At 38.4% G+C, this 19,882-nt stretch overlaps 1 protein-coding gene across 2 annotated transcripts in view; it reads left to right on the top strand.

The window, feature by feature from the left end:
• Positions 1–19,882, top strand: part of PCMT1 (protein-L-isoaspartate (D-aspartate) O-methyltransferase) — a 45,392-nt gene that overhangs the window by 2,073 nt on the left and 23,437 nt on the right. For both annotated transcript variants that reach the window (XM_032339274.1, XM_032339275.1), the window contains exons 2-3: positions 12,719–12,823; positions 14,430–14,461. In XM_032339274.1, the coding sequence (XP_032195165.1) occupies positions 12,719–12,823; positions 14,430–14,461 (137 nt within the window). The remainder of the gene's footprint in view (positions 1–12,718; positions 12,824–14,429; positions 14,462–19,882) is intronic.

Genomic DNA, 19,882 nt, shown 5'->3' with positions numbered 1-19,882 from the left:
GGCTATGGCAGAAATTTGTAATCAGGCTCTTAATGACTCTCCTTTTTGGGCCAAACTTTTAGTAAGTCAAGTTAGCTCTTTCCCCAGTGGTTTTATAATCATTTTATTGCATTGCATTTTTCTTAGCTGAAATTTCTTTTTTTTTTTTTTTAAAGATTTTATTTATTCATTTGACAGAGAGAGATCACAAGTAAGCAGAGAAGCAGGCAGAGAGAGAGGAAGGGAAGCAGGCTCCGTGCTGAGCAGAGAGCCCGATATGGGGCTTAATCCCAGGACCCTGAGATCATGACCTGAGCCCACTGAGCCACTGACCCACTGAGCCACCCAGGCGCCCCTCTTAGCTGAAATTTCTAAGGATGTTTTTCTATCAGAAAATTTAATGATAACTATTTAACATACATGGATGTTCATACTGCAAATATTTAGTCTTATACTGTAGCTATGATTTATTGCGGGAAATTAGTGTTCAAATTGTTCAGCCTCTTGTAACACTTGTACAATGTCAGTTTCAACTTCTTGCTGAATTCTAGCTAATAGATTTCATTTTTACTTATTAGTTTATTATAAAAGCACTATCTTCTCATGTGAGGGTTTCACAAAATTTTAAAATTTCTCCCTTTTCCTGTTATTCCACTGTTGTGTGTTCTTCCTAACTTAAAGGCTTTTAGTTGACCCTTAGAGAAAGATAAAAGTGTGATTATGTTGTTGAATTATTGTACACTATTGTACACCTGAAACTAATATAACACTATACTGTTAACTATACTGGAATTAAAATAAAAAACTTAAAAAAATTTGTTATGTTGGTGTTGAAGTGAAAAAGAATCTGCAAATTGGAAGAGGAAGCAAATTACGGTTGTATATATTTTAAAAGAAACGAAGTTCACGATTGTTTTAGTTTTAATATTATAATTTTATTGAAAATATCTACTGAGTTTTCCTTATATAAGATGTCATAATAGAAATTTGGTTATGTATGATTTCATAGCTGATATATCATTTATGGCATATTGTAGAATGAAATGGTATTCTCAGTATTTCATAGCTTATGATGACAACCAATTTTTTTTTTTTGACAACCACTTTTTTAAAAAAGATTTTATTGATTTATTTGGTGGGGAGGGACAGAGGAAGATGGAGGAGCAGATTCCCCATTGAGCAGGGAACCTGACATGTGGGACTCAATCCCAGGACCCTGGGATCATGCTCTGAGCTGAAGGCAGATGTTTAACTGACTAAGCCACCCAGGTGCACCAACAACCACTCATGAGTAACTTAGGAAAGTGGTTTAAAACTTGAACATGCTTCAGAACCTCCTGGATCACCTGGAGAGCTAGTTAAAACAGATTGCTGTGGCTCAAGAATTTGTATTTTTTTTTAAATAAATTACTTTATTTATTCTTTTTAAGTAGGCTCCACACCCAGTGCAGGGTTTGAACTTACAACCCTGAGTTCAAGAGTCACATGCTCCACAGACTGAGCCAGCCAGGTGCCCCCGGGAATTTGTATTTTTAACAGGTTCCTAAGTAATGCTGCTGCTGGTCTGGGGACCACTTTGAGAATCACTGACACAGAAACTTGAAACTTCTGAGGTTAAATTCTGCTAGTGTTTCAGCGGAATCAGTTTTATGCTTTAGAATTAAGTTTTAGGGAAAAAAATGTAACAGTCCTGCCCAGTAGAGCTCTGGCCTGTTCAGTATGGTAGCCACTAGAGCTACATGTGGCATTCAGCTTTTGAAATGTGGTTAACACAACTGAGGAACTGGATTTTTATTTATTTAACTTAATAGCTACATGTGGCTAATGGCTACCATCTTAGACAGTGCAGGTCTATAGAAATGAAGAATATAGTTATTTTGTAATTATGGGCTAATGTGCTCTTTTTTTTTTTTTTAAAGATTTTATTTATTTATTTGACAGAGAGAAATCACAAGTAGACGGAGAGGCAGGCAGAGAGAGAGGAAGGGAAGCAGGCTCTCTGCTGAGCAGAGAGCCCAATGTGGGACTCGATCCCAGGACCCTGAGATCATGACCTGAGCCGAAGGCAGCGGCTTAACCCACTGAGCCACCCAGGCGCCCCTGGGCTAATGTGCTCTTAAAGCAAATTAAAACAACTATGAGCCTGCTTAATCCAGGAAATGTGACAATTTTGGTAATGTTTATATTAGAATTTATTTTCTACTTTTATTGGAATAATATCAAGCCATGGTAAAATTAGGAAAAGATGGGGACAGGAGTAGTTGAGGTTGAGAAAGGTGGTCTCCTAGAGCAGGGGTGTCTAAACCTGAGCACTTGTATAAGGTTAACTCTTAACTGATAGACTTCAAATGCTATAGTGGCCACTTAAAACATTTGGTTTGTTTTTTGTTTGTTTGTTTTACCTATTTTTATTTGTTAGAAAAAATTGAGTCCAGTGTTCTAATTGTATCAGTTATTTTTATTTTGCATCCTTGATTATGTCATTAGCATAGCACACAATGTTTACAGGATTTGTCAGTCAACTGATATTTAACTATCTTAACTGTCTTCTGTATACCAAACTGAACAAAACAAATACTCTCTCGTAGATTACTTCTAATGGGAGCAAACAAGTACAATACTTAGTATGTCCCATGATAAGTCACAAAGTAGAAGGAGAATTGGGAGTGTGGGGTCCTAGGTTTGCAGTTGTGGGAGAGAAGGCCTCGCTTCGCTGTCACTTGAGCAGAATTGGTGGATGGGAAGAAATTCTAGCTTTGCAGATAGAGCCGGGAGACAGGCATTCCAAGCAGAGAAAATTGCATGCCCTAGATTTGGATTTGGGGTGTGGGAGAAAGATTGGAGTGAAGGATATGAGAGCAAGGTTTTGGGCCTGGGCAGTTGGAATGATTTGCCATTTTCTGAGTTGGAAACAATGAGTGAGTGAGCAGCAGGGACTTTGGGTTGTGGGAAGGAGGTGTGGGAGAGCACGAGTTTATTTTTGGGGATGTTGTATTTGAGATGCTTAGAAGACATTTCAGTGGAGACCTTGATTTGGTATTTGAATAAGAATTATAATAATGTGTAGTTTTTGTATTCTTACTTATTTCTGCCAGCAAATTGGAATTATTTTCTTCGCTATTTAGAGTGTCATTCTTAGCTACTAGTAGCATAACTAATGGAAAATAGAATATTCCAGTAGTTTTACCATGTGTGTTCATGGGCCAAATAAACCAGCTAAGAAAATCCTAAGGGATTGTTTTCAGAAATGGCGGCCTCATTTAGAGTCCAGTCCTCCTCATTTTGATTTGTTTCAAGTAAGTCTTATGGGTACATACTAATAGGTAAACTTAAAGTACATTGAGTAGAATCTAATTTATATGATTGGAGGGGCTTTAATGCCAGTCTACTTAAATTTAAATCAGTTAAAGTTAAATGAAGTTTAAAATTCAGTTTCTCAGTCACAGTAACCATATTTTAAGAGCTCAGTAGCCTCATGAGGCTAGACCTGTTAGTGCAGACATAGAACATTTCCATCATTATAAATTCTATTGGATAGCACTAGATCTAGCTGGATTGTATTACATTCTATTTCATGTGGTCTTAAGTCCATTTTGCTGTTCCGCATATTTTATTTTAAAGATTTTATTTATTTATTTGACAGAGATCACGAGTAGGTGGAGAAGCAGGCAGAGGCGGTGGTGGGGGTGGGGGAATCAGGCTTCCTGCTGAGCAGAGAGCCCATTGCCGGGCTAGATCCCAGGACCCTGATATCATGACCTGAGGAGAAGGGCAGAGGCTTAACCCACTGAGCCACCCAGGCGCCCCTCCACATATTTTTTTTTTTTTTTTAGTAGTATTACATTTAGTTTTGGCCAACATGCTTTAAAGAGTAGCAGTGAGGGGCGCCTGGGTGGCTCAGTGGGTTAAGCCGCTGCCTTCGGCTCAGGTCATGATCTCAGGGTCCTGGGATCGAGTCCCGCATCGGGCTCTCTGCTCAGCAGGGAGCCTGCTTCCCTCTCTCTCTCTGCCTGCCCCTCTGTCTACTTGTGATTTCTCTCTGTCAAATAAATAAATAAAATCTTTAAAAAAAAAAAAAAATAAAGAGTAGCAGTGAAAAAAAAAAAAAAGATTATCAGACAAGGGTGATCAAGATGACCAGATAGAGTCAGCATTTTATACGGTGATTTGATGGGATTGAGGTGGTTTGATTAGCGATGAGGAAGCTTGAGAGAGCAATAGTGTTTAAATATTTTAGAAAAGAAAATAACCAGGACAAATGGAAGGCAGATCTTGGCTCATTGTAACGAAGTATTCACAAAGCTATCCTAACAATCAAAGAGTTGGCTTTGAAAAATAATGTTTTCTGTTGCAGAATATGTTGAAGCAAGGAATGGTTGACCATTTTTCTGTAAGGGATATCATAGAAGAGATCTGTCATCAGCTTTAACTGTACATTAAACTCCTAAGGACTGATTTCAGTCGCATCATGGATTCTGTAAAATCAGCTGCAGGGCAACGTGCGCGCGCGTGTGCGCACCCTCATGTATGTTAGGAAGAGAGCCACAGAAGTTAACATTTGGTTACTTATATTTTAGAATTCTGTATAGCATTTTAGTTTGTCAAATGTGAGGAGTCCAGGGAACATCTTCCTTTAAGAAATAGTGTCAAAACAAATAGTTAACTTTATGTATCTTTTTGGAGTGATAGCAGTCCCAGGAAAGATGTGTTTTTTCTTTCTAAATTATCTGACACAGAGTGCTACATTAGTTTCAAGTGTACAACATAATGATTTAACAACTCTAGTAAAAAAATTGTATTTTTAAGTAATCCCTGGTACTTAGATGATACGCTTTATCATAATTAGCCATCATGTGAAACTCTTCTTTGATTATAGTATGAATTTAAAACTAATCTCTCTCAGACTTTGTATACTGAAAGTGTCTCAAGCTCTGCTTACCTTTTATGCCTAATCATTCTAGAGAGGAAGTAAAAGGTGACCGGTTTGTTCATTTTTTACTGTTTTTCCTGGCACGTTGATAATTGAGAAGGAATATAGAGTAGATGGTTAACAACTGTTGAGGTCAAATAAAGTAATATAATGTAATGCAATACTTCTTTTATTGAGATGTAACTTTGTAGCAAGATTAGAGAAAGTTGTTTGAAGTCAGTGACAGTTTACCTTTTCTCTCTTGTGTTCAATGCTTCATATCAGCACAGGCTTTCATCCTTTCCATTTTTGCCAGGGTTTCTTCCATTCTTCTGTTCTCCTGGATCAAAAATCTTGGAGTATTTCTTGATTCTTTCAGACTATTACCACATTAACTCAGCAGTTCTTACGTCTTTTCTTAGTCATCACTTCACTATTACTTTCATTGGTACTCTCCCAGCCAGGGTTCTTAGTCCACACTTGGAATGATAGACCTCCAAGTGTCTGATGGGTTGTCTCACCCTCTTTTCCTCCCTTCAGCTCCGTTCTACACATTATGCTCATTTTCCTAGTATACTGTTTTCTGTTAGGTTGCTTGCCTGCCCAGGCTTCATATTGCTTACTGTATCAAGTGTAAACACCTGTTGCTCAGATTTCAGGCCTCTTTAGGGTCTTATACCACTTATTCCCATGCTCCAGTTCCAGTCCTGTTCTTCAGACGGATCTTGTTTTCCTCCTCATATACTGTGTGCATTAGGGTACCTGTTCAGCTGCTGTAACAGACCACAGTAACAATGGCTGAAACAAAATGAAAGTTTCTATCTCCTCTAACAACCCAAGCATAAGCAGTTCAGAGATAATATGGTGGTTCCAAAGCGTTGAGGACCTGTGTTCCACCTCTCTTGTGCTTCCTAAAGTCTTTCCTTTATCTGCAAGGTTGAAGATAGTTTACCTCCACCATTTCCATATTCCAGCCAGTGGGGAAAAGAATGGGAAAAGAGAAAAACCCCATTCCTTTTCAAGGGGATAAACTGGAAGTTGCAAATACGTAATTTCTGTGTATGTTCTGTTGACAAGAACTTAATTGTAAGACTACGTGTAACTACAGAGGGGCTAGATAATGCGCCCAGTTAAAATTCTACCACTGTGAAGGAGGACTCCCCTGCCACATCTTGCATCTTGCTAATTGGAGGGCTGTGTGTGTGTATTGTGTATATATTTATATAAATATGTACAATCTATGATAACAAGGTTGGGAGAATTAAGATTAATTTTTATTTTTTAAAAAAGATTTTTAGGGTGCCTGGGTGGCTCAGTGGGTTAAGCCGCTGCCTTCGGCTCAGGTCATGATCTCAGGGTCCTGGAATCGAGTCCCGCATCGGGCTCTCTGCTCAGCAGGGAGCCTGCTTCCTTCTCTCTCTCTCTGCCTGCCTCTCAGTGTACTTGTGATTTCTCTCTGTCAAATAAATAAATAAAATCTTAAAAAAAAAAAAAAAGATTTTTAAAATTTATTTATTTATTTAAATAGGCTCCACACCCAGCGTGGAGCCCAGTGTGGGCCTTGAACTCACAGCCCTGAGATCAAGACCTGAATGGAGATCAAGAGTCAGACGCTTTAACAACTGAGCCACCCAGGTGCCCCCAAATTAATTTTTAGTCAAGTAATATATGTATATGGTTAAAATATAAAATCCTACACAAGGGTATTTATTGAAAAATCACAATTGCTTGGCTCCATTCCTCCCTACCCCTAGACTCATTGCCTAGAGGGAACCACTTTTAACTACATTTTTTTTGTTTGTTTGTTTTTTCTGGTAATTATCTTCATGTCTTTAAATAATGTGGTTAAACTGTCATTTCATGTTTTATCAACTTCAGACATTATCTGTCGACCTCCTGCCAAGCTGGTGATATGCTTAACACTACAAACCCAGCTCTCCCTCATATAGTTATATCGTAATTTTTTGCTTCCTTTTTTGTGGACCTTTGGAACTTTTAGTAATATACTTTAACCTCAGTTCTTTTTTCATAATTCATAAACTAACACTATCTCTGGTAACCCTTCTACTTTGTAAGAAAGGATACTAGGGAGTTCTCCCCCTTATTTTCCAACTTATTAGTGGCTCTTTTACATTGTCAAAGTTGATAATTTGTATTTTGTCCTCAGCAGTAAATAAATTTTCTGTATTTTCTTGATTTTTAAGTGTTGGAAATCAGTAGTCATCAATTGTATGACTATGTTAACACTTGGCTGAGTTATGTACTCTGCTATGAGTTTATTCCCTACTTTCTGTTTCCAACATCACAGACCCACCTCCCCCCAGCTATTGTAGAGGAATAGTCAGATATTTTTCCTTGTTTTTTACATTTGATCAATTGCTTGAAATCATGTCACATTTTAGTTTTCTTCATATCTAAATCATGACTCTTAAAACATTTTTGTTTTTTCCATGGTATTTATCTCTCTCTGCAGCCTTCTACCATCCCACAAGTAGAAAAGAGAAACAGACATTTATCATGGCTCTAATCTTTTCAAGTTTCTTATTACTTGACTTATGGCTTGGATTCTATTGCATTCTCCTTTTTGAATCCTGCTGACTTCTCCTTTGGATCATTTGCATATTTGGACCAACATTAGCCATTATTATAATTATTTAATTAAGGTCCTTGGTCCCAAGGGCGCAGGAGGATTGGGTATGGGTGGTTCTAAAGCTGTTCACTATTTTAGAGAGCCTAATGGTAATTACACATTTACTCGTAATTAGGCTTACCACCAAAAGTGAAACATTAAATTATTTTGCTGTTTGATAAAAACATTTCAGGGCACTGGTAGTTGTATATGTCAAATTACCAAAAATGGCAAAATGACTTATTAAATGTAGCTTAGTTTAGGCATCTTTCAAAATACAGAATTTGGGGCAAAAATAAAAAGAATCTTGTGGTGGAATTTTTGGAAACCATCCAATAATGGTCTAATAAAGCTTGATTCTAAGCCTTGATGTGTTCAGCTTTTTAATAAATAGTGGCATGCTTTTAAAAACCATTTGGTTTTTAACTGAGTGGGTGGCTTGGTTGGTTAAGCGTCTGCCTTCAGCTCAGGTCATGATCCTGGCATCCTGGGATGGAAGCCCTGTGTGGCGCTCTCTGCTCAGCGGAGAGCCTGCTTATCCTTCACTTCCTCAATAAATAAAATCTTTGGGGGAAAAAAAACATTCAGGGGGTGCTTGGGTGACTCAGTTAAGTGTCTGACTCTTGATTTCGACTCAGGTTCTGATCTCAGGGTTGTGAGATGGAGCCCAACAATGCCGGGTCTGGAGCCTGCTCCCCATCGTGGGTGTGTGCATGTTTGCATGCACTAACTGTCCTCTCTCTTTCTCCCTGCCCTCCAACCCCACACGCACTCACACTTAAAAAATATATTACAATTTGAAAAATTCGGAAAATATAGTTCTATAACCCAACACCCTAATGATACAGAACAAGGGTCAGGAAACTACACTGCACAAGCCAATCTGGTCTACTGTCTGTCTGTATTTATTTATTTATTTAATTTATTTTTTAAAAGATTTTTATTTCTTTATTTGACAGAGAGAGACGCAGTGAGAGAGGGAATACAAGCAGGGGGAATGGGAGAGGGAGAAGCAGGCTTCCCACAGAGCAGGGAGCCCGATGCAGTGCTCTATCCCAGGACCCTGGGATCATGACCCCAGCAGAGGGCAGATCTTAAAACAACTGAACCACCCGGGTGCCCCTGTTTATTTATTTAGATGTATTTATTTATTTTATGTAGAGAGAGCGTGAGTTCCCGAGGGAGGGGCAAAGGGAGAGAGAGAATCCTGAAGCAGCCTCCTGGCTGAGCATGGAGCCCAAAGTGGGGCATGATCCCAGGATACTGAGATCGTGACCTGTGCTGAAATCGAGAGTCACAACTTAACCGACTGAGCCACCCAGGCGCCCCAACTCTCTGTTTTTAGTTGTAAAAGTTTTCTTAATACAGCCTTTGTTTGGTGGTGTTTGTGGTTGTTCCCATACTACACTGACAGTTGAGTTCTTGCAACAGAGACTTTGGTCTGCAAAGCCTGAAATATTTACTATTTGGACTTTTATGTAAATTTGCTGATCTCTGATATAGAACATTTCTTTTACCTACAGTTTCCTGACGCGCCTTTGCAATTAATCTACTCCTTTTACCCCTTGTCTCTAGCAATCAAAAATCAGCCTTATGCCACTATGGTTTTGACTTTTCTAGAATTAGATATAAATGGAATTATATAATGTATAGTTTCCTTGTCTGACTTCTTTCACTGAGATTGGTACTTTTGAGATTTATCCAAGTTGTTGAATGTAGTGGTAGTTTCTTTTTTTGTTGTTTTTTTGTTATTGTGGGGTTTTTACTTTTTTTTTTTTTTTAAAGTAAGTTCTATGCCCAGTGTGGTGATTGAACTCATGACCCCAAGACCAAGAGTTGCATGCTGTATTCACTAAGCCAGCCAGGTGCCTCAGTAGTTTGCTTCTTTTAACTGTTGATTTGCATTTTCTTTCTTTCTGTTTGTCTTTCTTTCTTTCCTTCCTTCCTTCTTTGCTCCTTCCTTCCTTCCTTCCTTCCTTTCTCTCTCTCTCTCTCTCTTTCTGCCCCCCCCCTTTTTTTTTAAGATTTACTTATTTATTTGAGAGAGTGTGAGTAAGTATGGGGTGGGGTCAGAGGACAGGCAGAGAATCAGAAGGAATCTCAAAGAGACTTCCCGTTGAATGCCACGCCTGATCTGGGGCTTGATCCCAGGACCCAGAGATCATGACCTGAGCTGAAACCAAGTCAGATGCTTAACTGACTGAGCTACCCAAGTGCCCCTGCACTTTCTTTTCTTGAATTTCTTGAAAATGTTACTTCATTCTTGCTTTGATTTGAATTTTGCTCTTAGGAAGTCTGATGGTTGCCTAACTTTTTTTTTTTAACCCTTATTTTTTTAACCCTCATTAGGTAATTTTTTTAACCCTTATTAGGTAATTACCCTTATTAGGTAATTTTTCCCTTGAGGTTCTGAGGATTTTTTTTCCCCATGCCTTTAGTCTGATGGTATTTTTTTGTTGTTGTTGCTTGTTTTTGTTTTAGAGGGAGCGTGCTCCCAAGCCAGGCTTGGGTGCAGGGGCAGGGGGAAGAGGGGCAGAAGGAGGAGAGTGAATCCACACCCAGCACTGTGGGGCTCCATTCACTAACCTGAGATCATGACCTGTGTTGAAATCAAGAGTTTACACATAACTAGCAGAGGCACCAGGTGCCTCTAAAGTCTGATAGTTTTATTAGTATATGTTGTGAGGTTGATTCTTCCTGGTAATACTTTCACTTACTTTCTGCTGTTTTTCTTAGAGTATAGTTTTAAAATTATTGTTTCTGTTAAATCAGCTGATATGTTTTTTTTAATTTTTTAAAAAATATTTTATTTATTTATTTGATAGAGAGAGATCACAGGTAGGCAGAGAGGCAGGCAGAGAGAGAGGAGGAAGCAGGCTCCCTGCCGAGCAGAGAGCCTGATGCAGGGCTCGATCCCAGGACCCTGAGATCATGACCTGAGCTGAAGGCAGAGGCTTTAACCCACTGAGTCACCCAGGCGCCCCTGTTTTTTTTAATTTTTAATTTTTCAAATATTTTATTTATTTGAGAGAGAGAGCATGAGCCAGGGGAAGGGGCAGAGGGAGAGGGAGGAACAGACTCCCTACTGAGTGGCGAGGCCGACTTGGGGCTTGGTCCACGGCCATGAGATCATGATCTGAGTCAAAGTCAGATACCTACCCAACTGAGCCACCCAGGCACCCCTTGTTTTTTGTTTTTATTTTTTGAAAAATTTTGTGTATTTATTTTAGAGAGCAGAAGCAGGGAGGGGAAAGAATCTTAAGTAGACTCCTTGCTGAGCTTGGCGCTCAAGGTGGGTGGGTGGGGCTTGGTCTTGTGACCCAGAGACCTTGACCTGAGCCAAAACGAAGAGTTGGATGCTCAACCTGCTGAGCCACGAAGTGCCCCTCAGCTGAAATGTTTTGATTTGCATTTTGTTTTCTTTTTTACAGTATCTTTGAATGGAGTTGGGTTTTTTCTTTTTTCTATTTTTGAACATTTTGTGGACACAGTTCCAGAACACCTTTTTTTTTAGTTTAGTGACTTGCAGTTTCTTATAATGGATGGTGATATATTAGGAGTAGTACTGGGAAAAGGGGAGGAGTCGGCACATCTTGTTACTCTTGTTTCTGCAGGATCCTTAATTCTCTTTTTCCTGCACCAAAAGGCACCATTTTATTTATTTATTTATTTATTTGACAGACAGAGATCACAAGTAGGCAGAGAGGCAGGCCGAGAGAGAGGAGGAGGAAGCAGGCTCCCTGTCAAGCAGAGAGCCTGATGCAGGGCTTGATCCCAGGACCCCGAGATTATGACCTGAGCTGAAGGCAGAGGCTTTAACCCACTGAGTCACCAGGTGCCCTAGAAGTTACCATTCTTTCCCTATTTTCTTTTCATTCTTCCCCAGAATCACAGCTTCTTAATGCCACTTGTAGTCCCATTGAATGTTTTGTAAATTTTTTAATTTATTTATGAGGGAGAGAGAGAGATTCAGCAAGCAAGCGGAGGAGCAGAGGGAGAGGGACAAGCAGACTCTGCCAAGCATGGAGCTCAAGGTGGGGCTTGATCTCAGGACCCAAAGATCATGTGCCAAAACCAAGAGTCAGACGCTTAACCAGCTGAGCCACCCAGGGTGCCTGGGTGGGTTAAAGCCTCTGCCTTGGGCTCAGATCATGATTCCAAGGTCCTGGGATCGAGCCCGATGTCAGGCTCTCTGCTCAGCGGGAAGCCTGCTCACCCCTTGCCCCCTGCCTACTTTAAAAATCTTAAAACAAAACAAAACAAAACAAAAAACCCTGAGCCACACAGGCTCCTTTGAATTATTTTTTAAACAGCTTTACTAAAGTATACTTTTATACTATATAATTCACCTATTTACATTGTAAAATTATAATTATGTTATCTTGTTTATTTTTAATCCTATATAATAATAATCCTGTGTACCATTGTGTCTGGTATGTATTAGACAGTCAATAAGCATATTGAGTGAGTTAATAAGGACTTTACTGAATAATAACTGTGTATGGTACCATGAGAGTTATTTGAGTTTAACATAGTATACTTAATCTCAAAGAATTTATAGTTCATTGGGGGAGCCAAATATAATCATTGACCTTGCTTTCTTGGGCTTTGTAACAGTTTATCTACTTGATTTTCATCACGTAGCTGCTTTTTGTCATAATCTTTGAAGGTTCCACTTCCTTTGCACATCTCTTCAATGTTTGCTTTTGTTTTTCTTCTTTGTGTATTCTTCCCTGACTTCTTGAGTTCACTTTCATTGCTTCAGTTACCATCTATATTACTAGAAGTCTATATCACTGTCCTAGATCTCTTTCCTGAGCTCCAGAGCCACGTGTTCAGTGGACTGCTGTATATCTCCACTTGCATGGTTTATAGCACTAACAAATAACTGTTATCCTTTTCCTCCTTATTAACTCTGCTGCTTTTCCAGGATTTTGCAAATCAGTGTATGATATCAGCATCTGAACCATTACCCATTATCTTTCCTCCAAAGCTAGTTAGTTAGGTATATATTATCTATTAAATATAACTCAAATCCTTCTACTTTTCTTCATCCTTGTGTCATCACTGAAGACCAGGTTGTGTTTACCTGGGCCATTGCAACAACTTCCAATCTTGCTCTCCAGTACAACCAAAGTAAATTCTAAAGTACATCTAGGCATCTCACTCCTAGCTTAAAATGTTTGCCTCATTCATTTCAGAAAATGGAATCATCAAAACAGATAAAGTATTTGAAGTAATGCTGGCCACAGACCGTTCCCACTATGCAAAATGTAATCCTTATATGGATTCTCCACAATCAATAGGTAAGGTCTGGACTTCTCAAAATGTCACGTTTTTGCTCACTTACTGTATAATTTTTGTTAAGTCAAAATGGACTGGGACACAGATATTTATTATTACCTTGCTAGTGTGAATTTTATGCCTCAGTTAAGTGTCATAATTCCAAACAGGCATTTTCAATAAAATGATGTTATGTATTAAGTATTTTTTCTGTTTTTTCAAACTATATATAGTATATATAAAGAGTTTTATTTTATTTTTTTAAAAAGATTTTATTTATTTATTTGACAGAGATCACAATTAGGCAGAGGGAGGGGGAAGTAGGTCCCTGCTGAGCAGAAAGCCTGATGCGGGGCTCGATCCCAGGACCCTGAGCCTAAGGCAGAGGCCTAACCCACTGAGCCACCCAGGCGCCCCTATAAAGAATATTTTAAATATTTTTCTTGAAACATACTTTTTTTTTTTTTTAAGATTTTATTTATTTATTTGGCAGAGATCACAAGTAGGCAGAGAAGCAGGCAGAGAGAGGAGGGAAAGCAGGCTCCCTGCTGAGCAGAGAGCCCGATGTGGAGCTCGATCCCAGGACTCTGGGATCATGACCTGAGCGGAAGGCAGAGGCTTTATTTAACCCATTGAGCCACCCACACGCCCCTTGAAACATACTTTTAATGAAAATTTAATTTTAAGCTGAGTGCTGAGCTTTCTTTAGGGCCTTAATGACTAAAGTTTTTTTGACATTAACATCAATTTTTTAAATGAATATTAAAGGAAATAAGTATAATTAAGTGGTTACTGACTTCTCTGCTTCACTTGCCCTGAATTTTTTGGTTTGTGCTTGGTTTTAGTAAGTTCGGTATTTAACTCCTTCTCCTGAAGCAGGTTTTGATGAACTGCTGAGCCTTGGCAGTGGGCGCCTTTGAGGCTTAGAAGGGCCTCAGGATTCTGTCTGCCAGCTGCCATGCTTTCTTCTTTTGAAGCACTCTAACAGCAGAGAAGATCCTGGGGAGCTTCTGAACCCCGAAGGCACCTGCTACCACCGCTCAGTGAAAATTGCTTCAGATGCAGAAGCAGGTAAATAAGTTTCGAGAAAGCAGCACTGGAAGAAAAAACTTGAAAGCTAAAAACTGAGAAAAGATTATGAATTACCATCACGCAATAGTATATAGAGTAAACTGAGATAGTTTTTTAGTCTCAAGCTACTCTGATTGCCAGTTGCCCAATAAGTTGCCAGAAATAGGAGGTAATTTTCAGAGATTTTGCATGCCTGATATATATATATATAGAAGTTTATTTTCTTTTTATAAACCTGGAGAGAAAACAAGTCATAAACACCAACTCAACTTCTTGACAACTGTTTGTTAGCTAACTGTGGCAGAAGAAATTTTTGGAAATAGTGGGAGTGTTGTACTAAATGAGCATATTAGCCTTTGGCATGATTGTATTTTCTCATTTTAACTGCTGCTTGACAGTACTCTAAAATGCAAAATAAAAGTTTTATTTTCTTGAGATCATAAAAACAGAAAATATTATTATGAAAAAGAATCTGTGAATGTTAGGAAAGGAGTTATGTGGAGTATCTGGTATGTTTTTGCAGTTGAATGTGTCAGTAGTTCTCTTCTTCTTTTGCAGGTTTCCAAGCAACAATCAGTGCTCCACACATGGTAAGTTGACTTTGGTCATTTGGATAAATTGATCCCATTTTCCCTCTAAGATGTTTCTTCATTAAAAAGGGTTTTAAAAAAGTTGAATTTGTAATTAGATCAATTTTATCATCTATGAGTTATGTAGATTGGTAATGAACCGTTTTTTTTTTTTTTTAATAAATACCTTTTTTAAAAATATTTTATTTATTTGACAGAGAGAGAGAGATCACAAGTTGTCAGAGAGGCAGGCAGAGAGAGAGGGGGAAGCAGGCTCCCCACTGAGCAAGAAGCCTGATGTGGGGCTCAATCCCAGGACCCTGAGATCATGAACTGAGCTGAAGGCAGAGGCTTAATCCACTGAGCCACCCAGGCGCCCCGAACCTCTTATTCTTAATACATGACATATAGAGAGAAGTCTTCTTGGTAGATATTGTCATTAAAGTTTTTGTTGGTTGTCATTATTATCTAATCATATAAAAATGGGATATAAAAGGTTCTTTAGTGATGAACAAATTAAGGAAAAGAATATATTTTATTAAGATTTTATTTATTTATCAGAGAGAAAGAGCACATCCAGGGAAGCAGCAGACAGAGAGAGAAGCAGACTCCTCACTGAGCAAGGAGCCTGATGGGGCGCTTGATCCTAGGATCCTGGGATCGGGACCTGAGTCAAAGGCAGCCAGTTAACTGACTGAGCCTCCCAAGTGCCCCAAGGAAGAGACTATTATAAATAATACAATGGATATATTGTAAAAATCTAAGTTGAATATTATTTCTTTTATTTTATATCTTATTTGGAAAATCCATTAGGGATTGGTCAAGTATAGCAGCTATGAAGCTTTATAACTTTGAGAAGGACCTATTTTAAGTTATCTGGCACTTTTAATCTGTTGGGAATTTTCTTGGGTTTTAAATGTCAGTTATTTGAATGAGTACTCTGTTGGTTTTGGGGGAGAAGAACAATAGCTTTTCTGATTCTCTGAGAGTATTTGGGATTGGAGAAGCTCTTATTTAAATGTAAAGCCTTCTTTATATTAAAATAAATTTACATATATTTATGATGAACTGATAATTACACTAGGTGAAAATATAGGAAAATCATTATTTATGAACTTTAAATAGAAATGACTTGGGGTGCCTGGGTGGCTCACTTGTAAAGTGTCTACTTTCAGCTCAAGGCATGATTCCAGGGTCCTGGGATTGAGCCCTACATTGGGCTCCGTGCTCAGCAGGAAGCCTGCTTTTCCCTCTTCCACTGTCCCCCTGCCTATGTTCCCTCTCTTGCTGTCTCTGTCAAACAAATGAATAAAATCTTAAAAAAAAAAAAAAAAGAAAAGAAAGAACTTTATTTCTAAATTTATTTTCAAAAGATTATTTATTTTAGAGAGAGGGGCTGAGGGAAGGGGGGAGTCAGCTCCCTGCTGAGTGTGGAGTCTGGTGTGGGGCTCTCATGACCCTGAGATCATGACCTCAGCTAAAATCAAGAGCCTGAGCCACCCAGGTGCCCCTAGAAATGACTTTTTATTTTTTAAATATTTTATTTATTTATTTGACAGAGACATAGCGAGAGAGGGAACATAAGCAGGGGGAGTGAGAGAGGGAGAAGCAGGCTTCCCGCCAAGTAGAGAGTCCGATGCAGGGCTCGATCCCAGAACCCTGGGATCATGATCCGAGCCAAAGGCAGACGCTTAACGATTGAGCCACCGGGTGCCTCTAGAAATGACTTTATAAAACATGACAAAAGAGGAGCCATTAAAAACATGTATTTTGCAACATAAAAATTTAGGATTTCTGCAGAGAAAAAGATGTTACAAGCAAAATTAAAAGAAAAACTGAGGGAAATATTTATAATACATACAACAATCTAGGGCATATTTCCATATACAAATGTGGGTGTGTATCCTGTAATGTAAGAAGTGAAAGACTGGTGAACCCAAAAGAATGTAGTTAAAGTACAAAATACAAGAATGATAGTTCATAGAAAAAGAAATACAGATGACATTAGCGCTTAAACAAATGAAAAAAATGTCATTTTCATTTATATTTATATGCTTAGTAAATCACACATTAGAATTGTAGTGAAGTACCATTTTTCACCTATCAGATTGTCAGAGGTCAAAAAGTTTAATACTTTATATTGGAAAGAGGGAAACAGTTACATACTTTTTTGTTGAGAGGATATTGATAGTGTTGGAAGGCAATTAGGCAAATTTATAAAATGTGAAATAGATAAACCTTTCACTCTTCAGTTTTATTTCAAGATATTTATCCTATGGTATATTTTTATAGGTACAAAATGACTAAAGATGTTCATTGTCCCATTCGTTATAAAGGGAAAAAAAATAGTGATCATTGATAGTCCACTAATAATGGATGGTTAATAATTGTAGTACATCCATACAGTGAGATATACTGCAAAGTTGTTAAATGAGGAATCTCTGCAAGTCCCAATATGGCAAGATGTTCAGGAAACATTAAGTATAAAAGTAGAGTATAGAAGAGTATTTATAGTATCCTATAATATATGAAAATCAAATCTGCACATATACATACACACATATGTCTTCCTCTAGGCATGAAAACTAAAAATGGTTTCTTCTAAGGTCAGAAGTAGATGATTAGAGGGTTGGGATTGAAAGTGAGATCTCCTTTTCACTCTGTACCCTCTACATTTTACCAGTTTCTGCTTTCTTCTCACTCTCTCTCTTGTTTTAAGTTTATTTACGTAATCTCAGTGCTTGAACTCTCCAACTCCAAGATCAAGAGTTGCATGCTTCTCTGACTGAGCCAGCCAGATGCCCACTTCTTTGTGTTTTTTGACCATGGAATAGGAATAGTTTTGTTTTTTAAAAATATTGATTTACTTATTTTATTTAAAGATTTTATTTATTTGAGAGAGTGAGAGCATGCACATGCAAGTGAGCACAAGCAGGGAGAGAGGCAGAGGGAGAGGGAGAAGCAGACTCCCCGTTAAGCAGGGAGGCAGATGTGGGGCTCAATCCCAGGACCCTGGGATGATGACCTGCCCTGAAGGCAGATGCTTAACCCACTGGGAGCCACGCAGGCAGCTAAAAAGGATGCATTTTTAATCACTTATATATCCTTACCGCTGTCTCTTAATAAGGAAAATGTGTGTATTTATGTATATGTATATAGTCACACAGTGCATCTATATGTATGTATGTATGTACAAACAGTAATACTACACTGTCCTTTGATGCTTGCTGAACCAGGATGTGAGGAGAATAAAACAGTAATGATTGTGTTATGCGAACAAGCATTTGTGATTTTGTATCATTTATTGCATAGATCTGAGAAGTGTTTAAAGAAAAACAGAAAGTGAAGAGCAGAAAGAAATGACATCTCTGTTTAATGAACTTTGAAATCACAGACTTGCTTAGAAGTATCTATAATCCTGGAGTATTTTCCAGAGTCTTAATTGAAAATGTGTTGTATGCATTGGGCAAGAGATTAAAAGCAACCTGTTAAAATGGCAGCCTGGTAGATGTGAGCAGATATTGAATCCTCAATATCATTTCTCACTAAACGAGACTAGAGCTCCTTGGAGAAGTAACTGAATACTAGAAAGTGAGGAAGTACTCAAAGGTTTATGAGGTGATGTTGGAGGACATAGGAGCAGGTTTGAAGAGATTCCCAGAGATCAAATTGTAGACAATTTGAAAATTGAAAAATGATAGATAATGAAGATAATGGATTATAACATTGTGAATTAAGAAACAAAAATACATGAGTTTATAGAGATTTTTTAAAAAAGCAAGTCCGAGACAAAAATGAAAAAAAGAAGAATGGCAATTAATACATATGGAGGGAATAATAAAACTTTTTAAAAAATCACTGTTTTGTAGTCATCAATATAATGATTGAATTGGGCAGAGATCATCAATTAAAACAATTTAGAGGAAGGTTATTGGAACAAAAGTGTTCAAGTAGTCTCAAATTATTACTGTACATATTACTGATTACAAAGAGAAAATTAGGCCTTTAAAATAGAGTGATCTAGTTGTTACCACATTGACTGAGTGGGTTGAGCTTGGCAAGTCCAGAGGTGAGGTGGCCCAACATTATGTGCTTCCTGATGTGATGCAGCGGGAGGTGCCTAGCAAGCCTCGTGTGCTGTTCTTGATAAGTCTTGGATCTGAGTCTAACCCTGAGGAAATTGAGGAAATCTAGAATATGGGGTATTATGTGGGACAGTCAAACAGGACTTCTTAAAGGAGTCAGTTGTTCTGAAGAGTAGAGAAGTGGAGGGTAGAGGAGAATTGAGGGGGGAATATTTAATATTGACAAATCAAGTGCATGAACCTTGAAAGGACTAGGGAAAAAACAGCTGTAAACAACATTTTGGGGGGTACCTGGGTGGCTCAGTGGGTTAAGCCTCTGCCTTCGGCTCAGATTGTTATCTCAGGGTCCTGGGATTGGGCCCCACATGGGGCTCTCTGCTCAGCGGGGAGCCTGCTTCCCCCTCTATCTCTGCCTCTCTGCTTGCTTGTGATCTCTCTCTCTGTCAAATAAATAAATAAAATCTTTAAAAAAAAAGAATATTAAAGAAAAAAACATTTTGGGTACTGTTGAAATTCGAGTATGGTGTGTGTGTTAGATGATACTAAATTGATTATTTTCTTGAGTGTGTTAATGGTGATGTGGTTGCAAAGGGAGATGTCCTAGTTTTTTTTAGCAGATTCATGCTGAAGTATTTTGGGGTGAAGTATCGTGATGTCTACAGCCTATTTTCAGATGGTTTTGTAAAACAGTTGGCACAATATATAAAGTTGGTGACTGTATATAAGGAAAAAAGTGTATTCAATGTATTTGTGCTTTTAAAATTTTTCATAATTATAAAAAAAAAGAACTTCTAAAAAACTTAGTTTGAGGGCTCCTGGGTGGCTCAGTGGGTTAAAGCCTCTGCCTTCAGCTCAGGTCATGATCTCAGGGTCCTGGGATTGAGTCCCACATCGGGCTCTCTGCTCAGCGGGAGCCTGCTTCCTCCTCTCTCTCTCTCTCTGCCTGCCTCTCTGCCTACTTGTGATCTCTGTCAAATAAATAAATAAAATATTTAAAAAAAAACAAACTTAGTTTGAGAATTTAGAGATAAACATGGGTTATCCAGAAAAATATTAGCTAGGCTGATAAAAGCATAAAAAAAGGTAGCAATTGCGATTGAAGGCCTTGACATTTTACCTCTGGATGGGACTTTAATAATAAATCATCATACTTCTTTTTTTTTTTTTAATTTATTTGATAGAGATCACAAGTAGGCAGAGAGGCAGGCAGAGAGAGGGAGGGGGAAGCAGGCTCCCTGCTGAGCAGAGAGCCTGATGCTGGGCCTGATCCAGGGATCATGACCTGAACCAAAGGCAGAGGTTTTAACCCACTGAGCCACCCAGGCGCCCCAGCATACTTCCTTTTTAAAAAAAAAAA

Source organism: Mustela erminea, chromosome 4 (assembly GCF_009829155.1).
Source record: "Mustela erminea isolate mMusErm1 chromosome 4, mMusErm1.Pri, whole genome shotgun sequence".
In the NCBI taxonomy this organism is placed as follows: Eukaryota; Metazoa; Chordata; class Mammalia; order Carnivora; family Mustelidae; genus Mustela; species Mustela erminea.
Note: the sequence above shows the minus strand (reverse complement) of the source record. Positions and strands in the feature narration are given on the sequence as shown.